Source organism: Staurois parvus, unplaced genomic scaffold (assembly GCF_062004578.1).
Source record: "Staurois parvus isolate SC_StPar_1 unplaced genomic scaffold, SC_StPar_1.0 ptg000108l, whole genome shotgun sequence".
In the NCBI taxonomy this organism is placed as follows: domain Eukaryota; kingdom Metazoa; phylum Chordata; class Amphibia; order Anura; family Ranidae; genus Staurois; species Staurois parvus.
In genome coordinates this window covers 4207501-4228980 of record NW_028317904.1, presented here as the reverse complement: position 1 = coordinate 4228980, position 21480 = coordinate 4207501, and the positions used below count along the sequence as shown (strand labels likewise).

General features: G+C 42.1%; 1 protein-coding gene across 1 annotated transcript in view; it reads left to right on the top strand.

Annotated features, from left to right (window-relative positions):
- Positions 1-233: 233 nt before the first annotated feature.
- Positions 234-21480, top strand: part of SNRNP70 (small nuclear ribonucleoprotein U1 subunit 70) — a 45501-nt gene continuing 24254 nt past the window's right edge. The window contains exons 1-3 of the mRNA XM_089671608.1: positions 234-387; positions 15986-16141; positions 16650-16712. Coding sequence (XP_089527734.1) covers positions 15995-16141; positions 16650-16712 — 210 coding nt within the window. The 5' untranslated portion in view covers positions 234-387; positions 15986-15994. The remainder of the gene's footprint in view (positions 388-15985; positions 16142-16649; positions 16713-21480) is intronic.

Genomic DNA, 21480 nt, shown 5'->3' with positions numbered 1-21480 from the left:
TTCGGTTGCAGTCATGAAGGAATTTCCCGGAATGGTTCTGCTGTACAGACGCCATGTGTGGAGCGGGCCTCAGAAATGACAGAACACGGCTGTACACTACACTAACGCTTGACTACAGGACACGGAATTCTACTAACAATTGCCTTTCACGGGAACTTTTTTTCTACAGTGTCATGTCGTTCCGCGCAGCAGAACACAGAGAGAAAGTCCCATTCAATAGTCCCGGAAGTGGGTGTGGCTTGAGGTTAGCATGTGGCTGTTTTGTTAGGCGGATGAATCCTCACGTATGACACGGTGAGTTCCGCTGCTGTGCGGCCTAGTTCAACTGCAAGACGGGAGACAGAACGGGATCGTTGAGGAGAGCGGCGACGTATCGGGCACCGCCTGGTGAGTACCGGGAGAGAAGCGGAAGGTGGTCTCTGTACTATACCCAGGAAGTGGCGGGTTTGGTACATTGCGTAGGGCTTAGTCCTGACTGGAATGGAAGGCGGGAACGTGCTGAAGATATGCACACGCCTCGGCCAGTGTTGCGGGCAGTGGTGGGGACTTATTGTCCCCAGGAGAAGCGGCCGGACCTTACTCCCTATGGTTAGTTGCGCTGCCCTGGTAGGGTGTGCGGTGATATCTATGGACTGGGAGCCAGGCCGTCGTGAGGTGGTTTGCTGCTGGGGGCGATGGGTTTGTGCCGCTTTGTGGTTTCTCTCCTGTCTATATATGTACCCGGACAGCCGAGTCACATTAGGAAAAGAGACGGAAATTAGTAGCCGCCCACGTGACTGATGGCTTTGTCTGTATGGGGTATGATGGTTGCTGCACGGCTCACATCAATGAAGAAACAAGTGACTGCAGATAAGAAGTCTTGGCCAGGACACGTGTGAACAGAGGCGGGCCTGTGTCATTTCTTGAATCCGCCTGCTGATATGTATATGAGGAGCTGGGCCTGCTTCACAATATTAGGCCTCATGCACACTACAGGGCAAAACTACTTCTACAGCCATTTGAACTAGGAGCATTTTAACCCCTTCCATTCATGTCTATAGAAACATGCTGCAAATGTGCATCAAACGCAGCAAGGATTTACCCCCCTTCTTGACCAGACCATTTTTTTGTATTATGATGCTGTTACTTTAGCTGACAATTGCACGGTAATGCAACGCTGCACCCAAATTAAATTTACGTCTTTCTGTGGTATTTGATCGCCTGTGCGATTTTGTTTTGTTGCGCTATTAAAAAAATAAAAAGTGACATTTTTGAGAGTTTTTTACTTTTTCCTATTAACCACTTTTACCCCCTTCCTGACCAGGGCAATTTTCAGCTTTCAGCGCTATCATACTTTGAATGACAATTGCGCGGTCATGCAACACTGTACCCAATTGAATTTTTTACCATTTTTTTTAGACAGATAAAGCTTTATTTTGGTGGTATTTATTCACCGCTGGGATTTTTATTTTTTTTTTTTGCTATGTAAATGAAAAAGTCAAAAAATTTTGAAAAGTTTTTTTTTTTTTTTTTTTTAATTTTGCAAATAATATTTCATCATAAATCTTTGCCAAAATTTATTCCGTTATCTTTTTAGTAAAAAAAAAATCCAAATTAGTTTATAACCAAAAATTATAATTTTTAAACTTTTTTTTTTTACATTTTTATTTATATATTTTTTTTTTTTTACATACTGTCACCCTAGCAGTACAGTATCACCATGGTGACACTGTACTACTTGTGGGGGGTGATGAAGATTTTTTTTTTTAACACTGATTGCTTTTATAGGATGTAAAAGCAATCATTTCTCTTTCTCTCTGTGTGCATTCTTGCACTCATTGAGAAGTACTGAGTGAGCTGTGATTGGTCACAGCTTGTCACATGGTACAAGGCTGTTGTGAATAGCCTTGTACCATGTGACCTCTGTGATCATTCACAGATTTCACACGTAGTAAGCAATGATGTCACAAGTGACATCTTGCTTACTACTTTGCATGTGATCACTGATTGGCCAATCAGTGATCACATGATCGGGACCTCGTACAGAGGTCCCGTCCGATCGGTGATTCACTGTGTCCGGAGGACACAGCGGGTACCGGATCGCGGTGCTGCGCGCTCCCAGGGAGCGCGCACAAGCAGAGTGCGGGGAGGCCGTTTATAAACGGCCACCCGACCCTGCAGTGCCACCGTCCGGCCGTTTATATGCAACGGCCGGTCGGGAAGTGGTTAAACATGTTCAGTAAAAAAAAAAATTAAAATCTAATTTTGTCATAAACTTGTGTCAAAATGTATTCTGCTTCATGTCTTTGCTAAGAAAAATCCCAGTATGTGTAAATTGGTTTATGTGAAAGTTATAGCATTTACAAATGGTATAGATACTGGCATTTTTATTTATTTTTATACTAGTAATGGCGGTGATCAGCGACTTATAGCAGGACTGCGGCGGACATTCTGACACTTGGGGGAGCTGCCAGTGTAAGTTCATCAGATGTGCTGAAAATGCATACAGTCTCCAATATGTAAAGAACCAAAAGTAGTGACTTTCAGAAATGATAATAGCCAAATAATGCACTAACCAGATAGCGCATATTAAAGCGCATGGAGCATTTAAGACCTGCCCCTGGTGCTCAGCCACTGTATCACTGGAGCCAGGAGATGTCATCTATAGGGTGACCACTAGATTTCATCTATCCGGATGGAAGCTGAGTCTAGCCACTGTATTAGAGGATCAGGCGGATGTCATCTATAGGGCGACCACTAGATGTCATCCGTTCCAGGAGGAGCTGTGTCATGGATCCAGGGATGTCACTTGCAGATGTGTCCTTTGCTAAGCACAGCCCCAGGACCTTCAGAATTACAGGCTCCCCAGAAATAAAGAGCCCGTGGAAAAAGGCCTCAAATAGTGTGATATCGTTTATTAAAGTAGGTAAATAATCAGAAAAGAACTTACTAACAACGGTTCGATGACATCCGCCTGATCCTCTAATACAGTGGCTGGACTCAGCTTCCATCCGGATAGATGACATCTAGTGGTCACCCTATAGATGACATCTCCTGGCTCCAGTGATACAGTGGCTGAGCACCAGGGGCAGGTCTTAAATGCTCCATGCGCTTTAATATGCGCTATCTGGTTAGTGCATTATTTGGCTATTATCATTTCTGAAAGTCACTACTTTTGGTTCTTTACATATTGGAGACTGTATGCATTTTCAGCACATCTGATGAACTTACACTGACATTTTACTGATCCACTATCATATGTGGTCTATCATATGTTTAATCGCTGTTTGGGTTAGCGCTGCACTCTCATTCTTTATCAATTACTTTGGAGGTTCCCGAGGTGCCTTTTTGTGCAAGCAGCTACCGTACTTACACCTATACACTGCGCTCGATTTTATATATAGATTTTATATATAAGTTTATTTTACTTGGGGGAGCTGACTTGGTGTCACTGACATCCCCAGTGACACCAATATTGTGATCCGTGCTAAAAAAAAAGCACCATCACTCCTAATGGCACTGGGCAGGAAGGGGTTAACATGAGGGGCAAACAAAGGGTTAACTGTGTACTGGGAGTGTTTTACTAGGGGGCGGTGTGCATTTCACTGTAATCGCACTGCTCTGCACAGCCATCCAGAGCAGTGTGCCCAAGCTGAATAGGGAGGAGGACTGTTAGTAAATAAAACAGTCCTCCCTCCCCGTCGGTGATTGGAAATCACTGAGTGCTGGAGTAATTACCAGCCGGAACCCGGTGATTGACAGCCACGGGTGGGTGCCTGTGTGCTTCACTGTAAGCACACTGCTCTGGATGGCTGTGCTATCCAGAGCAGTGTGCCCGAGCTGACAGGGAGGAGGACTGTTAGTAAACAAAGCAGTCCTCCCTGTCGGCCGGGACTCAGTGATTGAGGGCCTCGAATGTTGGCGCAGGTAGGGCGCTCGTGCGCGCCCTCCTACCCGGAAATACAAAATCACGTGTATATATAGCTGATTTTGCGCACCTCTGCCGCCCTGTAGTAGTATATCTGCTATAGGGCGGTCAGGATGTGGTTCACCACTTGCCCTCCTGAGTATTCCCCCTCCCTATTTACCAGGCCACTTTTTGTGTTACGGCGCTGCATTACTTTAATTGACAATTGCCCGGTCTTGCAACGCTGCACCCAAATGAAATTTACTTCCTTTTTTCCCACAAATAGTTTTCTTTCGGTGGTTTTTGATTAACTGTGCATTTTTTTAAATATATAATTTGTGCGCTAATAAAAAAAAAAAAAAACAATTTTGAGAAACTGCGTTTTTGACTTTTTGCTATTAAACATATCCAGTAAAAAAATTTTGTCAAATTTAGGCCAAAATGTATTCTGCTATATGTCTGCTAAAAAAAAAAAAAAAATTCCAATACATGTAAATTGGTTTACATGAAATTTATAGCGTTTACAAACGGCTTTATAGATACTGGATTTTTTTTAAATTAGGTGGGCATTCTGACGGGGGGGGGGGGGGGGGGGAGGACTGACGTGGTGTCACTGACATCCCCAGTGACACCAATACAGTGTGATCAGTGCTAATAAAAAGCGCTGACACTACAGACACTGGGCAAGAGGGGGTTAACATGAGGGATGATCGATGGGTTAAAGGTGTTGCTGTGTGTGTTTTACTGTGGGGCTTTGTTTGTGTTTCACAGTAAGCACACTGCTTTGCATGGCTGTGAATGGCGGCGCTGGTAGGACGCGCCCCCTATCCGGAAATGCAAAATACATGATTTTGCACACCCGTGCCGCCCTGTAGCAGTAGTTCTGCTATAGGGCAAACTGGAATGGGTTAAATGTGAGTCATGTGCACCTATTAATGCACCCACATGTGTATTAAGAGTTAGCATTTTGAGTCAAGTGTAAAGCCCTAAGGCCTTGTTCACACTTGCTCAAAATACTGAGGCTTAACCACTTCCTGTCCGGACACTTTTACCCCCTTCCTGTCCAGGGCAATTTTCAGCTTTCAGCGCTATCACACTTTGACAATTGCGCGGTCATGCAACACTGTACCCATATGAATTTTTTGCCATTTTTTTGAGACCGATAAAGCTTTATTTTGGCCGTATTTATTCACCGCTGGGATTTTCATGTTTTTTGCTATGTAAATGAAAATGTCCAAAAATTTTGAAAAAAAGTTTCTTATAAAATTGTGCAAATAATCTTTCATCACAAATCTTGGACGAAATGTATTCCGTTATCTTTTTAGTAAAAAAAAAAAAAAAAAAAAAGCCAAATTAGTTTATAACAACAAATTATAATTTTTAAACATTTCTTTTACATTTTTATTTTATTTTAGTTTTTTTTTTTTTTACATACTGTCACCCTAGCAGTACAGTGTCACCATGGTGACACTACTACTTGTGGGGGGTGATGAAGATTTTTTTTTTTTACAGTGATTGCTTTTACACCCATATAGGATGTAAAAGCAATAATTTCTCCTCTGTCTGCATTCTTGCAGCCATTGAGAAATACCGAGTGAGCTGTGAGTGGTCACAGTTTGTCACATAGTACAAGGCTGTTGCGAATAGCCTTGTACCATGTGACCTCTGTAATCATTCACAGATTTCACACGTAGTAAGCAATGATGTCACAAGAGACATCTTGCTTACTACTTTGTATGTGATCACTGATTGGCCAATCAGTGATCACATGATCGGGATCCCGGCCGACGATCGGTGTTTCACTGTGTCCGGAGGACACAGCGGGCACCGGATCATGGTGCTGCGCGCTCCCAGGGAGCGCGCACAGCTAGAAATGGCGGGTGCCGTTGATGAACGGCAACCTGCCCCTGGAGTGCCATTGTCCTGCCATTTATAAACAGCAGGTGGATGGCAAGTGGTTAACAAGCGCACATATACTGTTGATGCAAGCTGTTCACTGAGTTTGACCTGTGTGCATTTGACACAGCCCAGATACCTAGGGGGTTTTTTTGGCTGTTGTGAACAGTCTAACACGCCACTACGCATTGCAAACGTAGCGGCGTGTTCATGATGCGTTACCGTAAACTTGAATGGAAGGTGATAGATAAGATGCTTCAACTCCTTCCAAACTCGTGAAGCTTCATTTTGGAAGCACAGCAACTTGACGTAAGCGCTTAATGTTTTGATAATGTGAACAGCACTGTGTGGTGTCAATATTTTCAGTTGCAGACCACTTTACTAGGCGGTTGAGATGAATTAAAAAAGCACCTCAATCTCATGCTTTTAATGGCAGTATGAACAGGGAGGGCATAAGGCCCTGATCCCAAAATGCATAAGGCATTTTGGGATCTCAGAATCACTGTGCAATCTCAAATTGCCGTGCAACGGTGGTACAGTGCGACACACATGTTCAGGTGCCATCTATTTTCAGTGGCGGTTCTACCATGGTTGATGCACAATAAATCGTGCAAACTTTGTTGTCCAAAAAAGAGCTTCTTTTTGGACGGCAAGCTTCATGTGATGCAGTTTGCTGTGATTGTAACATGATTTATCCTGCCAGAAACACACCTTATTTAGGTGCAATTGAAACTTAATGGCACCAAAACACACGTGGTGCGACTTGAGATTACAGGCAGAAATTCTTCCAGAGATCCCAAAACATCAGATGTGAACTGGGTCTAAGCTCCATTCTGTTTGTTTTCGGTGATGCACCGAAATGAAAATTTTGATGCTGAAACTGAAAATTCTAAATGCACTTGGCTGAAAACCGAAATGCGCAGACTTTAAAAATGAATATATATATTTAAAAAAATAAACTTTGATTTAATAAACAATATATACCTCAATTGTTTTGTAAAATATGTAAGAGGATGTTACGGCGAGTAAATAGATACCCAACATGTCATGCTTTAAAATTGCGCACGCTCGTGAAATGGCATGAAGCTGCGGTACTTAAAAATCTCCATGGGTGATGCTTTAAAAATTTCTACAGGTTAGCAGTGTAAAGTTACAGAGGAGGTCTAGTACGAGAATGATTGCTCTTGCGCCGACGTTCGTGGCGATACCTCACATGTGTGGTGTGAACACCATTTACATGTGGGCATGGCCTATGAGCGTTTACCACTACGTGTGAGCACGATGGGGGGCAGGGGCACTTTAAACTTTTTTTTTTTTAAATGTATTTTAAGGTTTTGTTTTTTTTTTGTTTTTGCACTGTCAATAAGACCCCACATCTCTCCTCTGCAATGTAAAAAAATTAGATAAAAAAAAATTGATCTAATGCTTTAAAAAAAAAAAAATGTTCAGAACCGAAAGTGACATCTCTCCGGTCCTCCAAGGGCATAGAGATATGTGGTGGCCATCTTTCCTTCACCCATCTCTATGCCCAGCGCCGGGATCGATGGTTTCTCAGGTAAGACTGAATTACCGAGCGGCGGACGGGCGGCTTTGAGGGGCGGGGTTTTTTCAGCACCTGTATCGGTGCTTTTTTTTTCCATTTCAGCAGGCAGCCAAAAGGGGTGTTTTTGGCCAAAATGTCTCGGCCGCTGAAATTTTGGTGCATCCCTACTAAAGACGTTTAGAGGCAGAAAAAAAATCACTTGTGTGTTCAGGAGGCCTTGTTCACAGCTAAGCAACTCTGCTGCATCGTTTTTTTTTTTTTTTTTTTCTTGACGTGCCTATTACTGATCCAGCCACAGGCCCATCCTTCAAGAGTCACTCTTATCTCGTCAGTCCATTAAAGCTTTGAAAAACCTGTCTTCAGATATTTCTTAGCCCAGTCTTGACTTTTCAAATTGTCCTGTTTAGTGTGGGGTCGGGTTTCAGCCGCCTTTACCTTGGTCATGTCTCTGAGCACTGTACACCTTCTGGGCACTCCAGGTAGGTTGCAATTCAGGAATTTGACCGCACTGGAGGACGGTGGGTTCCTGGTAACTTCAAGTTTGATTCTTTTCAAATCTTTGTCAATTTTTTTTTCTCTACACGTTTCTTGCGACCCTCTTGACTGTTTGCAACAAAACGTGTGGTTCTGTGATCATGCCCCAAATTTTTAGCAATTTCAAGAGTGCTGCATCCCTCTGAAAGACTTCACCATTTTTGACTTTTCAGAGGCAGTTGGATCTATTTTTTGGCCCATTCTGCCTGAGGGAAAAAAGCTCTCGCTTTTAATTTTTAGGATTAAAGAAATCTTAAAAACTTTGTATTTTTAACTCAAATAACCTTGAGTTCATTTTCTCAGGCTCCTCCGTGTTCCTTCTGTATGTAGGAACCTAGCCATTCTCCTTGCTCGTTCCAGAGATGGGCTAGGATATTTTATTTGTAGTTTGGCTAGAGCATGACTGTATGTAATATACCACGCTGTGTTCCGGCAGCAGAATAAGGAGGTTCATCCCACTTCGGAAAACAAAATCAAGTCGAGCTTAGTGCTGATCTCCAATTCAGAGGAATCTGTGTTGTATGAGCAAATCTTCTCCTGGATGAGAACTTCTCGACCCGCTGCTGGAACACAGTACTGTAGAGCAGTGGAGTTTTGATCAGCTCTGAGCTATTACGGGTTAGAGACGTCAGCATTTTAGCAGCCAGGTAACATGCATAACAAGGACTCCTTCTTTAGCTGAATGCCTGGACAAAGCAGAAGTTTCAGGATTCTCCACATTTTGAGGTACAGCATTAATGGAGGAAAAAATGTGTAGACTTTAGTGTGCATTAAAGTGTAACTAAAGGCAGAACTTTTTTTTTTTTTTAAGTTTTGGATAGTCAGAGGGGATTAGAACCCATCAGTTTTTATTGCGATCTGTGCCCGTTAGGGAGATTCATACTTTGTCCTGTTTGCATTTCTTAGTGAAAGTAAAAGAAAATCACATATTTTGGGTTGTCCCCAGAAAAGTAATAGGGGGGATATCTGCCAATGGGGACACTAGTTCTAGTGACCTGGGGGTCCCCAAGAAATTCCCTTGATTTGCAGGGATTTCCTCACTTCCTGTTTGACTATGGGACAGGAAGTGAAGGGAAATCTCCACAATGGGGCACAGCTGGCAAAATTCTGACAGGTTATAACCCTCCCTTGCTTTTTCAAAAATGGAAAAAAATATTGCCTATAGTTCTGTTATAATGTACACAATTTGAACATAGAGGGGTATTGTGTAAGGGCCGGTTCCCACCATGCGTCTGAATTGCACAGGAATGTGCTGTGTTCATGTGAGGTTCAGCCCACATGCAAAACTCGCTGCCTTTGCGATCTGCAGCATTTGTCAACAAAAATGTATTCACGCCCCCAAATGCAGTGCATTTGCCCGCACTGGATTGCATGGTACTTTTGTACCATACGGTCCAGTTAGTCTGCTTAAAAAAAATTGTGCAAGCACTATGAAAATGAATGGGCTTGGAATCGCCCCATACAGCCACGTATGAATCGCATCCATCTATAGTGTGTACTTATTTCAATTAGAATCACTGTGTAATTTCTCTCTGTTGCTTTCTTACTCTATCAGCATGAATCTCTTCTGACACGTTTTCCTGCCGCCAAGAGAAAAAAGGTGACCGGAGGGTGCTGTGTGAAAAGGGGGGTGGGGGGGTTAATTCCCTGCAGTCAGCTCTCCTCACTGAGCTACTGCAGTGTATAGTTTCAGCTGTCCACCCCATATCCTGAAAGCTTAGACACGCTTAGTAAATTCTGGACTTTGAATAGATGTAGAGAAGACAATATTGCAGATAAACAGGCACAATTTATGTAGGATTTGTGTGCATCACCTGAGGCCAGTCGCTTCACTGGGTGTATGAAGTGGATGTAAACCCTTATGTAGTTACAGCCACTTCAACCACTGCCCTCTGGATGGACATCCTATGATATGACTGTCAAAGTCTATGCTATCACAAGGTACAGTGTTCACAAAGCTTCTAAAAAAAAAAAAAATTTGTAAGTGCCCCTGTGCTCATGCGGAAATAACACATACAGAAGTCCTGTGTGCATATATAAACAGTGATTGACCCGCACATATGAGGTATCTTCACAAACAATAATTCAGTCGGCAATAATTCTAGCTCCAGACCTCCTGTGTAACTCTAAACTTGTAAGCTGTTAAGGCTTTTGAAGCTTCTCCTATGGAGATTTTTAGGTACCATAGTTTGGTACCATTCACGAGCGTACATATTTTTAAAGTGTGACAAGTTAGGTATCTATTTACTCGGCGGAACATAATCTGCCGTAACATAATCAGTTATATTTAACCAAAAATTGGGTGTTATATGTGTTCACTAAAATTCATTGAAGGATATTTTTCGCAAAAAAGTTTTGAAAAACTACTGTGCAACAAAAAATTGCAACACCCACCATTTTATTCTCTTGGGCCTCTGCAAAAAAAAAAATGTGCACACTGCTAAAAAAATAAAAAAAACTTAAAGGAACACTTTGAAAACACATCAGATCTCAATGGGGAAAAATATCATGCTGGATACTGATATGGACTGGGTAATGTATTAGAAACATATAGATGCCCCATCATTTGATGGAAATGAAAATTCTCAACCTACAGATGACTGAATTCAAAGATACCACGAAAATCATAGTGAAAAAAATGATGCAGCAGGCTAGTCCATTTTTATTAAATTTTATTGCAGCAACTCAAAATGGTACTCAGCAGTTTTTATGGCCTCCATGTGCTTGTATGCATGCCTGAAAACGTCGGGGCATAACCCTAATGAGATGATGGATGTTGTCCTGTGGTTTATCCTCCAAGATCTGGACCAAGGTATCACTGAGCTTCCTAGACAGTCTGAGGTGCAACCTGGCAGCGTTGGATGGACCGAAACATGATATCCCAGAGGTGTTCTATTGGATTTAGGTCAGGAAAGCATGGGGACCATTCAGTGGTATCAATTCCTTCATCCTCCAGCAGCTGCCTGCATACTCTCGCCACATAAGACTGGGCACTGTCGTGCACCAGGAGGAAAGCAGGACCCACTGCACCAGCATAGGGTCTGACAGTGAGTCCAAGGATTTCATCTCGATAACTAATGGCAGTCAGGGTGCCATTGTCTAGCCTGTAGAGGTCTGTGTGTCCCTCCATGGATATGCCTCCCCAGACCATCACTGACGCACCTCCAAACCAGTCATGCTGAACAATGTTGCGGGCAGCATAACGTTCTCCACGGCCTCTCCAGACCCTTTCATGTCTGTCATGAGCTCAGGGTGAACCTGCTCTCATCTCTGAAAAGCACAGGGTAGCAGTGGCGGACCTGACAATTCTGGTGTTCAATTTCAAATGCCAGTCAAACTCTGTGGTGCCAGGCAGTGAGCACAGGGCCCACTAGAGTACGTCGAGCCCTCGGGTCACCTTCATGAAGTCTTTCTGATTGTTTGGTCAGAGACATTGACACCAGTGGCTTACTGGATATAATTTTGTAGGGCTCTGGCAGTGCTCATCCTGTTCCTCCTTGCTCAAAGGAACAGATACTGGTCCTGCTGATGGGTTAATGAGCTTCTGTGGCCCTGTCCAGCTGTCCTAGAGTAACTGCCTGTCTCCTGGAATCTCCTCCATGCTCTTGAGACTGTGCTGGGAGACACAGAAAACCTTCTGGCAATGGCACATATTGATGTGTCATCCTGGAGGAATTGGACAGCCTGTGCAACCTACCAGAAGTGACACTGACCCTAGCCAAATGCAAAACTAGTGAAAAACATTCAGAAAAGATGAGTAGGGAAAAAAATGTCCATGGACTCCACCTGTAAAACTATTCCTGTTTTGGGGGTCGTACTCGTTGCACATCCAGTGCAGCTATTAATTTCATTAACACCAAAGCAGCTGAAACTGGTTAACAACCCCCTCTGCTGCTTAACTGACCAGATCAATATCCCTGGAGTTTAACTGCTTTCGTGCTGCCCTGTAGCAGAAATAGTGCTACAGGGCTGCATGAGTGTGCAAAATCACACACACACGATTTTTCAGTTCTGGGTAGGGGGCGCGTGTGCACCCTGCCCGCGCTGCCATTTGACATGTTTAACCGCATCCCCACCACCACCCTATAGAGGAAATACTGCTACAGGGCGGCAGGGGTGCGCAAAATCACGTGTGTATATATACGTGATTTTGCATTTTCAGGTAGGTGGTTCGCATGAGCAGCCTGTGCGCCCTACCCGCTCTGCCATTCGTGTTTGTGGCTGTCAATCACTGGATCCCAGCCGGTAATTACTCGCCAGCACCCGGTGATTTCTGACGTTCACCAACAGGGAGGGAGGACTGTTTTATTTACTAACAGTCCTCCTCCCTGTTCAGCTCGGGCACACTGCTCTGGATTGCTGTGCAGAGCAGTGTGATTACAGTGAAACGCACACACCGCCCCCTAGTAAAACACTCCCAGTACACAGTTAACACTTTGATCGCCCCACATGTTAACCCCTTCATGCCCAGTGCCATTAGTAGTGTCAGTACTTTTTTTTTTTTTTTAGCACGGATCATTATATTGGTGTCACTGGGGATGTCAGTGACACCAAGTCAGTTCCCACCAGTGTCAGAATGTCTGCCGCAATCCCACTGTAAGTCGCTGGTAGCTGCCATTACTAGTTTTGGGGAAAAAATTTGTCGCAGAATACATTTTGGCGTACATTTATGACAATTTGATTTTTTAATAAAATTTTTACTGGACATGTTAGCAAAAATTCAAAAATATTATTTTTTTTTCCTCAAAATTATCGCTTGTAGTGCAACAAAATAAAAACCGCACAGGCGATCAAATACCACCGAAAGAAAGCTCAATTCGTGGGGAAAAAAGGACGTAAATTTAATTTGGGTGCAGTGTTGCATGACACGCAATCCGTTAAAATAACACAGCGCTGTAACGCAAAAAGTGGCCTGGTCAGGAAGGGGGGTAAATCATCAGGAGGGTTAATAGCAAAAAGTCAATGTTTGTTTTTTTTTGTTTTGTTTTTTTATAACACAAAAAAATTAAAACCGCACAGGTGATCAAATAACACCGAAAGAAATCTCTATTTGTGGGGGGAAAGGACTTAAATTTATTTTGGGTACAGCGCAGCATGACCGTGCAATTGTCAGTAACGCAGCATCTTATCGCAAAAATGGCCTGGCCGGGGGGGGGTATGACCGGATTTAGTTCCAGTGAAGAGAATTCTTAAGGCGTCCGCTTACCAATCCATTTTAGACAATTGCATGCTCCTAACTTTGTGGGAACTGTTTGGGAATGGCCCCTTCCTGTTCTAACATGCACAAAGTAAGATCCATATAGACATGGATGAGTGAGTTTGAGGTGAGGGAACTTGACTGGCCTGCACAGTCCTGACCTCAACCTACATCCTCTTCCTGCTTTCTTGATGGTTCTTCCCTTGTATAACCTTGTTTTTCTCAATGTGGGGGGGGCTGCCAACCCTGTATTCTGGGGCGGATCGGGGGAGTGGTCCATATTCAGTTTGAGATCTCCCCCTGTGGGGGACATAACCAACCTCCTCCCTTGTTTCCAATTGCCTAAAAAAGGCATGAGAGAATAAATCTTCCCTATAATCCATTAGGAGTTCAAATCTATTGTAGGTAGGCACCCTAAAGTTATTTCTAGGAGTTGTGGACCCTCCTGTCTTCCCCTCACCCCAGTTGGATTCCTTTTTACCAGGCCTGTTTTGGTAGGTGGATTCAACCTTGATTTACTTTGGGATGGTAATTTATTTTTATTCTGTGCATTTAAATCTACTTGGTTACTATTAATGGAATTAATTCCCTGTCCCTCACTATCATCTGAGCTGACAGGAATTATGACCATCCCTTCCCCATTATTCACCTCAGGTATTTTTTCCATAAATATATTGCATTATTCCTGAAGTCACCTAAGTCTCTATTGAATTTTTTTTCTTTTGAGTACCCTTATCCACCTTTTCCAACCATTTATTTGTCTGTTAAATTTACTGCATTGGTGCAAACCTTTTATTGGTTCAAGTTGTAAATCTTTAACGTGCCTTTCTAAAATTCCCATTTTCCGTCTTTTCCATATAAGTTCCTAAAGCCACCCTTTAAAAAAAAAAAAAAAATTCATCCAATCTTGTTCTGATTCTTCACCTCTAAGGCCGTCTTGTGGACTGTTCTTATGTTCTGGTCACACACTGTCACCCGGTGGTGGAGAGTATAGTGGATTATAGTTTAAGCTTTTTCCCTATATACTGTGCTTTATTGGTTAATTTAATCTTTTAGTTATTTGAACGCGGTCTTGTGGGAAGTCACTATATGCTATATACTCATGTTATCCATGAATTTTGTTTGTAATTTAATTAGGACAGCTGCCTAATTTCTATTTTAAATAATAGCCACAATTCCAATATCCTATATACACATAATATAACTGGATACTAAACTATAGATACAGTTGATCCAGGAAATATCTGATTGCTTCTCAGAATCAGGAAGGATTTTTTTTTCCTTTGCAGGAGCAAATTGGATCATGCTTTACTGGGGGTTTTTTTGCCTTCCTCTGGATCAGCTGGGTGTGTGGATTATAATTTTTTTTCTTCCCTTTTTATGGTTGAACTGGATGGACTTGTGTCTTTTTTTAAGTCAGACTAACTACATTATATTGCCAAAAGTATTGGGACGCCTGCCTTTACACGCACATGAACTTTAATTACATCCCAGTCTTCGTAGGGTTCAATATTGAGTTGGCACACATTTTGTAGCTATAACAGCTTCAACTCTTCAGGGAATGCTATCCACAAGGTTTAGGAATATGTCTGAGAATGTTTGACCATTCTTCCAGAAGCCCATTTATGAGGTCAGGCATTGATGTCGGATGAGAAGGCCTGGCTTGCAGTCTCTGCTCTAATTTATCCCAAAGGTGGTCTATCAAGCCAGTCAAGTTCCTCCACCCCAAACTCGCTCATTCATGTCTTTATGGACCTTGCTTTGTGCACTGGTGCGCAGTCATATTGGAATAGGAAGGGGCCATCCCCAAACTGTTCACACTAAGTTTCTCCAGCATAAAATAGTTTAAGGGGCCAAGCCCAACCTCTGAAAATCAACCCCACACCATAATCCCCCCCCCCCTACCCCCCCACCAAACTTTACACTTAGCACAATACTGTCGGGCAAGTACTGTTCTCCTGGCAACCACCAAATCCAGACATGTCCATTGGATTGCCAGACAGAGAAGCGTGATTCGTCACTCCAGAGATCACGTCTCCATTACTCTAGAGTCCAGTGCCGGTGTGCTTTACACCATTGCATCTGAAGCTTGCATTGCAGTTGGTAATGTAAGGCTTGGATGCAACTGCCTTGGAAACCCATTCCATTAAACACTCTACGCACTGTTGTGCTAATCTGAAGGCCACAAGAAGTTTGGAGGTCTTTAGCTATTGACTCTGCAGATAGTGACTTCTGTGCACTGTGCGCTTCAGCATGCGCTGACCCTGCTGTCTTTTTCCGTGGCCTACTAAGCTGGTGGCTGAGTTGCTGTTGTTCCTGGTTTCTTCCACTTTATTATACCATTAACAGTTGACCGTGGAATATATAGTAGCAAGGAAATTTCATGGGTGGACTTGGTGGCACAGGTGGCAACCTATCACGGTACCATGCTTGAATTCACTGAGTTCCCGAGAGCGACTCATTCATTCACAAATGTTTGTAGAAGCAGTCTGCATGCCTAGGTGCTTGATTTTGTACACCTGTAGCCCTGGAGGCGATTGGAGCACCTGAATCCAATGACTTGGAGGGGTGTCACAATACTTTTGGCGATGTAGTGTATGTTGCGAGGGGGAAATGAATCCAGCTTTTCCACTTACTAATTAACCTTAGAACACATTAGGCTGGCAAATGACAAGTGAATCTTCAAACCTGAAATAGGAAATGGTGGTGTCGCACAACTAGCTATGAAACTTGTCATAGGTCAGTGAATCACAAGACTGACTATAAATTTTCAAATCCTTTCCAGGTAAAATGTTATACTTATTAATTTTGAATTTGGTTGCCCTTGATATTTCACTTTATATTTAGGGTCCAAAGAAAAGCTAAATGTGTTCACTGACCTTCCTCCTTCTTCTTTTTTTTTTTTTATTTTTTTTTATTTTTTTTATAGGTCTTCAAAATGACGCAGTTTCTGCCCCCGAACTTGTTAGCTTTGTTTGCCCCAAGAGATCCAGTTCCATACCTGCCACCTTTGGATAAACTACCTCATGAAAAGCACCATAATCAACCATACTGTGGAATTGCTCCTTATATTAAAGAATTTGAGGTAAGAATAGTTTGTGATTGTGTGCGGTTTTTTTGTGGGGTTTTTTTTTTTTTTTTTTTTTTTTTAGGGTTGGCATACTCAGTTGCAGATATTCATGAAGTCTGAACCGCCTCTCCCTTGATTTTTCCTGTTTGTGGTGTGTTGTGTTTTTTTTTTTTTTGTTAATTTGCTCCTGGGTATTCGTGTTTGTACTTTTTATCTTTTTCACAATTTTTATTAGACCGGCAGAGAGTAGGAAATACTCGTAGAAACCACAGCAGGTGTTGGTTATCTGAGACCTAAAGGTTTGCTTACACCATATTAAGGTGCACTTCTCTGAACACCTTGTACGTGAATTGTTTGAACAGGGGACACGGGAAACACAAAATGCAACTCAACGAATATACTGTCAATAATCCTTAAAGGCAGAATTTTAACTTCAGACTGCCCAAAAACTAAGAGAAAATGTTGAGAGATTGACACTTCTTAATGGCATATGAAATTTGATAACATGTTCTTGTTTCTTTAGGACCCCAGAGATGCTCCACCACCAACTAGGGCAGAGACAAGGGATGAACGGATGGAAAGGAAGGTAAGTTTTTGTTCTTTTTTGGGGGGTTTTTAGGTGCTTGTGTGGGAAAAAAAAAATGCTGTCAGATTGTTTTAAAAAATAATGCAGTGTATAGATTTTATCTATCAGCCTACAAAATTCATAAACAGGAAATATTTGGTGTGTCCACCTTTTGGCCTTTGAAACATCCTCAATTCTTATAACTACACTTGCACACTATATTGTTATGGAACTCGGTAGGCAGGTCGCTCAAACATCTAGGTGCACTAACCACCGGTTTTCTCTGGATTTTGGCTTTCTGTTGCTTCATCTCTTCATATATTCCCAGACAGAATAAGTTTTAATGGCTGTGTGAGAGCCATACTATCACTTCCAGGACTCCTTGTCCTTTTCCAGCAGTGAAGAGATCATTAATTCTGACCATATTCCCAACAAAAATTAGTGGTGCGCTGAAATAAAAATTCTGGTGCCGAAACCGAAAATTCAGGATGCACTTAGCTTAAAACCGAAACTGAAATGGACGGACAGATTTAAACAATATTATATATTTTTCACTTGCAATTTTTTTTTGGAAAAAAACTACCCTTTGATGATTAAAAAAAAAAAAAAACACACACTATATATACCCTAATTTTTTTGTGCAAAATGTTACGCCGAGTAAATAATGCCCAACATGTCATACTTTAAAATTGCGCATGAAATGGCGTCAAACTACGGTACTTAAAAATCTCCATGGGTGATGCTTTAAAATTTCTACAGGTTACCAGTGTAAAGTTTACAGAGGAGGTCTAGGGCTATAATTGTAGATGAGACCTCCTGCGCTGAAATGGATGTCCTATTCCTAAGCAGCTCACACTGGCCTTAACCACAAGGTCTATGTACATAAAAGAAAAAATAGTGAAGCGCTCAAAATTACTACCTATAAGACATGCATATTATGGTATAATGCAGTGGGTAACAAATAAAAGATCAATATAAAAAATGTATAACCACTCAAGTGAAATGAATATATAATGCAATATTACAGTGCACGTGCTCCTGAAACATTGCAAATACAGTACATGCTATGTGACAGTCCGTAGTAGATATTCCGAGCTTGGTGGCCAGTACACACGACACAGCAAACAACGTGAGGTGATCACAGTACCACACAATGTGCAAAAATCCGTAAACGGCCAAAGTGGCTCCTCACCTCCTTAATATGACCCACAGGGCCAGCACACTGTGTGGGTAAACACAAATATTCAAAATAGATGTCGTCAGGGCTGAACCACTTGAATGAACGACCTCAGTACTTCTGAAACTTCTCCTATTACAGGGATGCTTAAAAACATGTGCCCATTGCAGGATAATAATAAAAACAGAAAAGATCCTTCATAGTGTAATCCTGCTTTTATTATATATAAAAAACAAAGCCAAATGCCCACTCACATTCTTAATAAAACACAAAAGCCTTATTCCCATATCATGGGTGTATACTCATGGTTCTGATGCTGTGCGTAAACATGCGGCTCCACAATAACTCCAGAGTTGGCGTCCACGCCGGAAACGACGTCACCGCGTTCCCGGAAGTGCTGTCAGTGCGTTCCGAAGCGTTGCGCCACGATCCACGTGACTTCTTCAGGGTGAAACACCCCTCCTGACAGCTCTGCCTAAAATAGGCGGCCGGGGCGTTGATCCAGTACGGGAAGAAACGCCCCCTGCAGCCATAATTCCGGAGACCAGTCTGCCACTCCATGTTGATGGTGACTGATGTCTCACCAAAAAACGGGCCAACACAAAAACCCGGCGGGTGTAACAAATTTAAGCCAACACTAGTGGCCAAAAAGAGCATACAGAAAAAAAGGGGAACATACAAAAACCTTTCCTTACAGGTAATAGTGTATGCGGAACAGCCTTCACAGATACCCATACCAAGGCAATAAAACCCATCACTAAAGTGTGGGAATTAGGATATTAAGATAAATATAAAAATATATACATATATACACATTAAATGAACTTTATAAATATATAGAATAAATTATGTGTATAAATTAAAAACAATACAATAATAATGATTGCCCCATGTGAACAAACACATGACCAAGGATCACATGGTCTTAGACATCACTTCATTTATAAAAAAACAAACATATATGTACCACTTATCCAAAGTAACACATACCATCAGGAGCCACTAGTTAACCAAAACATCTTGATCTACCCATTGGGACGACTAGTGAACAGGGAACATACATTATTCTAAGTGGAACTAATCAAAATTGATGTTACAAATCACTAATAAAGCAATTTAGATCAAATTCTACGTTGAGACCTTTTGGTACCAACGTCTGTAATATGAAAATCCACTTAGATTCGGCCTTACTAAGCGACCTAATTTTATGACTACCCCTCCAATGCCCATAATATTTCTCTATCCCCCAAAACTTGAGAGAAGAGGGTTCCTTATTATGGTGAGTCAGAAAATGTTTAGACACATTATGTTTCGGATAACCTTTTTTAATGCTCTGTATGTGCTCCCGAATCTGTTTCCATAATGGTCTTTTTGTCCGGGTAGTCATAAAATTAGGTCGCTTAGTAAGGCCGAATCTAAGTGGATTTTTATATTACAGACTTTGGTACCAAAAGGTCTCAACGTAGAATTTGATCAACAGTATTTTCTGGCGTATAAGACTACTTTTTATACTTAAAAATATACCCCAAAAATTGGGGGTCGTCTTATACGCGGGGTATAAAATGTGAACCTTGAGTTTGTTTGGGTCAAGCTGGCTGGATGTGTGGTAATACTGTACATACAGTATGCCGCGCTGAGCCAAGCTTGCTCAAAACAAATGTCCCTATGACAGATTAATCTGTCAGCCTGCTGGATGTGCGGTATATATAGTATACTGCGCTGAGCCAAGCGGTTTCAAAACGTACTGGTACGTCCCTACTGTAATCAGGCCGCTGGATGCATGTATGTACGGTAGCTGCGGCTACATACAGTATACGCTGGGCCAATCACGGCGAGCGATGTATTCGACTAATGAATACAAAGCCTGCTCGGATTGGCTGAGGTTGTGACATCAGCCCACCTCTCTGACTCAGCCAATCCGAGCAAGCTTTGTATTCATTAGTCGAATACATCGCTCTTCGTGATTGGCCCAGCGTATACTGTATGTAGCCTCAGCTACTGTACATACACACATTCAGCGGGCTGATTACCGTAGGGACGTACCGGTACGTTTTGAAACAGCTTGGCTCAGTATACTGTATATACTCAGTATACTGTATATACCACACATCCAGCGGGCTGACAGATTAATCTGTCATATGGACATTTGTTTTAAGCCAGCTTGGCTCAGCGTGGTGTACTGTATGTACATTACTGCACATCCAGCGGGCTGTATATATACTGTATGTAGCCGAAGCTACCGTATTACCGCACATCCAGCGGTAACCATCTGATTTGGAATTTGATCCATATGATTGTCTTACAAATGTATCACAAGATGTCATTCATGAACTTCTGATGTCAGAGGATGAACGTGAGGATTTTGAAGGATTTTAAGTACCGGTAAGTCATAACCATTTCAATTAAAAAATCTGATGTTTTTAAATGGTGTTGCCTCGGAAGGGGGGGAGTCTTATATTGGGAGTATAGCCCAAAACCTATGTTTTAACTGGAAAATTAGGGGGTCGTCTTATACACCCAGTCTCCTTATACGCCGGAAAATACGGTAAATTGCTTTATTAGTGATTTGTAACATCAATTTTGATTAGTTCCACTTAGAATTAATGTTCCCTGTTCACTAGTCGTCCCAATGGGTAGATCAAGATGTTTTGGTTAACTAGTGGCTCCTGATGGTATGTGTTACTTTGGATAAGTGGTAGATATATGTTTGGTTTTTTATAAATGAAGTGATGTCTAAGACAATGTGATCCTTGGTCATGTGTTTGTTCACATAGGGCATGATGCTATCATTATTGTTATTGTATTGTTTTTAATATATACACGTAATTTATTCTATATATTTATAAAGTTCATTTAATGTGTGTGTATTTTTTATATTTATCTTAATATCCTGATTCCCACACTTTAGTGATGGGTTTTATTGCCATGGTATGGGTATCAGTGTATGCTCATAAAGGTGCGGAACTGCCTTCACAATTACCTGTAAGGAAGGGTTTTTGTATGTTCCCCTTTTTTTTTTCTGTATGCTCTTTTTGGCCACTAGTGTTGGCTTAAATTTGTTACACCCGCCGGGTTTTTGTGTTGGCCCGTTTTTTGGTGAGACATCAGTCACCATCAACATGGAGTGGCAGACTGGTATCCGGAATTATGGCTGCAGGTGGCGTTTCTTCCCGTAGTGGATCAACGCCCCGGCCGCCTATTTTAGGCAGAGCTGTCAGGAGGGGTGTTTCACCCTGAAGAAGTCACGTGGATCGTGACGCAACGCACTGACCGCACTTCCGGGAACGCAGTGACGTCGTTTCCGGCGTGGACGCCATTTTTGGAGTTATTGTGGAGCAAGTGGAGCCGCATGTTTACACTCAGCATCACAACCATGAGTATACACCCATGATATGTGAATAAGGGTTTTGTGTTTTATTAAAAATGTGAGTGGGCATTTAAATGGCTTTGTTTTTTATATATAATAAAAGCAGGATTACACTATGGAGGATTTTTTCTGTTTTTATTATTGTCCTGCAATGGGCACATGTTTTTGAGCATCCCTGAAATAGGAGAAGATCCAGAAGTACTGAGGTAGTTCTTTCAAGTGGTTCAGCCTTGACGATATCCATT